At 34.1% G+C, this 5,371-nt stretch overlaps 1 protein-coding gene across 1 annotated transcript; it reads right to left on the bottom strand.

Annotated features, from left to right (window-relative positions):
- Nucleotides 1-1,219: 1,219 nt before the first annotated feature.
- LOC130936731 (uncharacterized) lies at nt 1,220-4,540 on the bottom strand. The gene is made up of 6 exons (XM_057866876.1): nt 4,166-4,540; nt 3,478-3,753; nt 3,195-3,368; nt 2,973-3,079; nt 2,218-2,549; nt 1,220-2,105 (listed from the first exon to the last, which is right to left on the bottom strand). Exons 1-6 carry the CDS (start codon nt 4,319-4,321, stop codon nt 1,516-1,518), a joined length of 1,635 nt encoding a protein of 544 aa, XP_057722859.1. The 5' UTR covers nt 4,322-4,540; the 3' UTR covers nt 1,220-1,515.
- Between the last annotated feature and the right edge of the window lie 831 nt (nt 4,541-5,371).

Genomic DNA, 5,371 nt, shown 5'->3' with positions numbered 1-5,371 from the left:
GCTCACGCGCTCATTTAGATGTATTTTTAAGCAGTTGAACGAGTATTCTGAATAAGGTTGGTCAGATTTATTATTATTCTATGTCCTAATATAAATTATCATCTTAAATCACCTCAACAATTAGGTATAGTTATTGGGTTATACACGATACGTAGTTCACCAAAGTAATATGTTACCTAACATTCGGTGGTATCATTTTAAAACAATTTAAAATAGAGAAAAAAGATTTTAGGGTGGATAAATGTGTATTGCAATCATCCGAAATACTCAATATACACACACAATATTGATAACCATGACAAAAGTTGGCTTTGGTTCCGTTAAGATTAGTGCCTACGTGACTATGTAGCATGATAAGGTGTGACGAAGAGAAACAAGAAGAAACACCCTTTCAATGGTGGCAAATGCTATTGTGGAATGGATGTTGTGCTGTTAAAGTCACGGACTGTTAATAGAAATCTTAGCTGATACTGATTCATTCTTCCCTCCTCCAATCTTGAGTACAGCAGAAATTAGAGGTGAGATGTGACTATTTTATTTGGGTTAATAAACTTAAAGATGAATGCAAAGAGAAGGTCATTTTTTATAGGGGCTTATTACACCAGTCACAATCTTGGTAAGACAATGCAAATATCAGGAAAGGGATGGACAGGATGATTCCAATGCAAAAGTGATGCTGAAGTTGATTGCTAGGATGAATTCGAAAATTAATAACCTAAGGATATTGATAATTGGTTTGTACATTGGTGTAGAGATGTTGGTTTTGATGAGCTTGTATAACTTGTGATGTATTATAATTGAAGTTATATAACCCAGATTTATCCTCAGACCTGGACTAAGCTTCACCTCTCATCCCTCGATTTCGCAAGCCACCGCAATTGAGAGTAAAAGATAGAGTTCTTTCAAAAATTAGGACACCCAATACTCTTTAGGATTTTTAATTTTCTTTTTTAATTTGTTAAATTAACTTAATTTCACCTAAAGCTCACTAAAATCCACCTTGTTATGAAGACACTAAACTTAACAGAAACAGAACCCCACTAATGATATATCACTTTTGTCCACTGTTATCAATCTTTTGTGTGTGCATTTTGTGTCTATCCTATAAAATCTTTCATGAGTACTTTTTATCTATTTACTCTTCAAAATATATTGGCAATAAGAGCAGTATGGATGGCTGATAACAGAATAACAGTATTTACACTTTAAAGAGCTAACATCGTGAATGTGACATCGTCAATCAAATCTGAAAAGAATTAAAATCCGTGACTGCTGAAAAACTTATTAGGCAATAAATCTACTTACATTACAATAACCGTCTACGAAAACTAGAATGACCACAAGAAAAGAACTAAAGCACCTATCTAAAGAGTTCTAACATGAGCTCTACACCACGATTCTTCATTAAAATTTTTTCAGAATCCTAGTGACCCCCATGGAAGAAGTTAAACTGGTACATGCGAGTACATTAACATATTCTCGATGCAACTTGACTATTTTCACATTTCAGAGTAGCTATCTGCCTTGACTGTCGCTATCCTCTTCTGATATATTAAACAAGAACTTCGGAAGCGAGGCAATTCGAGGGAGATGAAGCAACAATTCTCCAAACGAGTCTTTCCTAGACATGCCTGGTGCCTGCTTGCTAGATGAAACATCTCTAGAGTCCTCTTCCAATATCTTGAAATCTATTCTACTTTTGTCATCCATCACTGTTTCATGAGTATGGGCAAGTTGAATACCTTTCCCACGGTCAGGTCCTTCAACCACAGTTTCATGGTCATGTGAGTTCTGCACGGTTGGAGGGTCCTTCTGAAGAAGACAACAAAGAGAATTGACCCTTGACATGAGTGATTTTTCATCAGAAGCTGCTGTACCTATAGCCTGATTGTCACTAAGAAGATACTGTGCAATGTCCTCCAGCATTTCCTGGTACTCTGGCTCAGATGTTATTTGCTCAGAAAGGCAATGTTCAATGTGGCCAAGAAAATCGCTGACTGACATAGAAGGGCGTAATCCAGGCACTTTAATCTCATCCCAATTTCTAGGGGCCTTGGATTCAGCTTCAGAACTTGAACTCCCTTCAATTGCACGGCAGTCCATGACTAGTTTATAAAAGAAAAACAAAACAAAAAGTTAATATAAAGCACAATAAACCTTCAACATAAAGAATCAATGACCAGGACAATCAATACAAGAGCCAGGTTCTTATATTACCTGAACTAGGGGAAGGCGCTTCACGGGGCAGACTATCTATGCTAATGGCAGGAGGATTATTGTGCTCAATCGTAAATGATGGTGACAGGGATGCAATGGGTGATTGCACGTCCAGAAAACTAGACACGGCAGATCCCTTACTGTTGACTTGATGCACATCATGATCTTTTGGATTGTCCGCGCTCTCAGCAGAAGAGGGCCTTGTCTCAAAATGAGGTGAATCCAAAATTATATCTGGTTGTTGGCTTAAAAAATTAAGACGGGCATCACACTGGATAAGCTTTTCAAAATGCTTGGTCAACAGCCCTTGTGGACATTGCAAAAGATGCTGCCTACAGAAAACCCAAGTTGAGTTAGACACATCAGGTCTTAGAAATATAATAACATAGGACTTGATGATTATAGCATGAACCCAATATAAATTAGAAGTTAACACATTAAACCAAACAAATTTTCACAATAAAAAGCCATTAACGACTATGAATGTGTTAAATCTATATCATAAAGACTCCTCTAAAACTTAACAAATACGATATCCAAAAACCAAATGCAACTGGGCCTCCCTTCCTCAATTATTTTATTGAGCTCTCTCGTTGTTACCTAATAGCACTCTCAGTAGTCCTATTGGAGATCAGTCTTCAATATTGAATGCTACCTTTGGTACCCAACTTATAACTTTTAAATCCATACCAAATATCAATGAAAATATTTGAGCCCACATCTACACCAGAGGATAATTGCAGAAAAGAATATACCTATGTTTGCTCGCCTGTCCATCCGTAAAATCTGATGTTGCCTGCCACAGTGTATGCTTTCTAGGCTGAGGATTAGTTTCCCTGAAGAAAAGAGGCTGTCTGGCAAGCTGCACATATACACAAATAAATTCCCAATGAATCAAAGAATACTGAACAACTAAGCATGCCTAGATATTAATTATAAACTAGTTAATATAGAGAGATGACTAGGCAAATAATTACCACTACAGACAATGAACTAGGTCCATCCTCAGGGCAATTGGCCTTCAATGCTGTAATATCTGACCATTGGATTTCTATTTTGCTCTTCAGCCCACCTTCAAGAATTTCCCAAACAAGCTTATGCTTAGCGAAGTAACACTTTGCCACCAAGTCGCCCTCATATTTTGATTTATACTGCACAAGTAAACAAATAAATTTCAACCTAAGCAGAATTCAAGGGGGGAGGGAGGTGAAGATATCTCCCAAAAATACTAGTAACAAGGTAGGAGTACTTGAACTATACCTCCCATGTACCAATTTTTAAAAGTGAAGCTGGGAAATTCGAAGCCTTAAGCTTGTCAACAGAACTGGTTCCGGCAGCAGCACGCGTATCCTTTTTCCCTAGACAGCTTAAGTTGTCACTTTCCGTATTTGTAACAGGCACACTCCCTTGAGAAAGCTTCATTTGTATCAAATCCAACAGTGAAGGACTCTTCTTCAGACGCAAACCCAAAGGGCTAGGCTCATCAAGTATGCTGTATGCTGAAGCATCACCAAGAGATGCATCACTTGAGATAATCTGCTCATGTGCGAAATTCCCAGAAACCAATCACAAGGAGAATAAGTCCCCGAAATAAAAGAACATTGTCAAATAAAAAGCTTATGACAACAAATCCCCCCAAAATTTTAAATTGAATATACTTTTTTTTTGTTTTTCATCTGCGCATGCGGTAACACGCCAATTAATCTTTCAATGAAAATTATGGTTAACAACAAAATAATAAAATATCATATTCATCCGACTCTTGAAAACAAGAAAGGAACTCTACTCTTTTCTAATCTCAACAGGGAATATCAAAAGGAGCAAAAAATTTGCACGCCAAAATTGGCTTCAATTTTGGCCCTTTTCTTTTTACCCAAAAACACGTTTTCTCTTACTTTTTTTTCCCCTTAAAAAAATAATTATTTTAAAAGTCCAGCTGATCACAAACCTCTTTCGGAGCGAGCGAAGATTTGGAGCGCTTGTTGATGGGACCATTCTCTTCCTCGAGAGGGTCCTCGATCTCCAGCTTTACCAGCCTCCTTTCACGGACCAACGCCGTTTCGGGGTCTGAATGGTGGTTCCCTGAGCCCATCAGCTGAACCATGGAAACTTTTCAGTGAGGCAAGAATGATAATACTTTGAAGAATCGAAGAATCGAATCAGCAATCGATTCCGACGCGGCGATCGCAAAGATCGGAGATTTCAAAACGAAACCCTAAAAAAAGAAGAAGGAGAGAAGAAGAACACACAACAAACCACGAAGAAGAAGGAAAGGGGGCTTTGGTAATGTTCGACGAATCAGAGAGAGAAACAGAAAGAGAGAGAAGGGCTGGGTTTTAAATTAAAAATTCCGTGCTTGTGAAATTATCTAAACTTTTTAAAGTTAGGTTGTATTTATTAAAATAAAAAAAATTTAATATAATAAATATTTAAAATTATTATTATTAATTATTAATATTAGATTTTATTTATTTTTTTAAATATATTTTTTGTTATTATATTGTCATTGAAATATTTATGTATTTTTAATTTCTCAATTTAATTTTCATAAATTTTAACATAATCTTTATATATTTTTTAATTTTTAACCTAATCTTTACCATTTTAACACAAATATATTTTTATCACGTATTAATTATAAATTTTTATCTATTTATATTATTTTTTATGCGTTATTTTTATATTTTTTAGTAGATATTTATTTTTTTTCATTTTTTAAAATGTGAAAGATACCTAATTTATGAAAATTAATCATAAAATTTTTGTACTTCGTGAACATTAGTCAAAATTATAATAACTACATATATGTAAATATAGATATATAATTTTACTTGAGTTATGTGTTTTATTTTTTGTGATTTATAAAAGTGAGTCAATATATATAGATAGATAATGAACGTATCATTACTAATATTGAATTACATACAACTTTTATTATTGATTTATATTAATATAAAGAATAAATTAAATAAATATTTAAATTATTAGTTTCTACAATTTAAAAAAATATTTTTCATTATAAATATGTTTATGATAATTTTTTAATTTTTAAAAATTTATTTTACCAAATATAATTGTAATGCTGTAATTATTAAAAAATATTTTTAATATAATTTTACTAAATGTAAGTATTGCAGCTTTTTACTGTCTTTTA

Source organism: Arachis stenosperma, chromosome 1, assembly GCF_014773155.1.
Source record: "Arachis stenosperma cultivar V10309 chromosome 1, arast.V10309.gnm1.PFL2, whole genome shotgun sequence".
NCBI lineage: Eukaryota > Viridiplantae > Streptophyta > Magnoliopsida > Fabales > Fabaceae > Arachis > Arachis stenosperma.
This window is presented reverse-complemented; position numbering and strand designations above follow the sequence as displayed.

Excerpts from the sequence above, each read along its gene's own strand:
- LOC130936731 (XM_057866876.1), bottom strand. The coding sequence starts at position 4,321 with ATGGTTCAGCTGATGGGCTCAGGGAACCACCATTCAGACCCCGAAACG. Across the intron at positions 3,754-4,165 it reads CTTCGCTCGCTCCGAAAGAG|ATTATCTCAAGTGATGCATC; the intron begins GTTTGTGATCAG and ends GCACATGAGCAG. Across the intron at positions 3,080-3,194 it reads CTAGTTCATTGTCTGTAGTG|CTTGCCAGACAGCCTCTTTT; the intron begins GTAATTATTTGC and ends GTATATGTGCAG.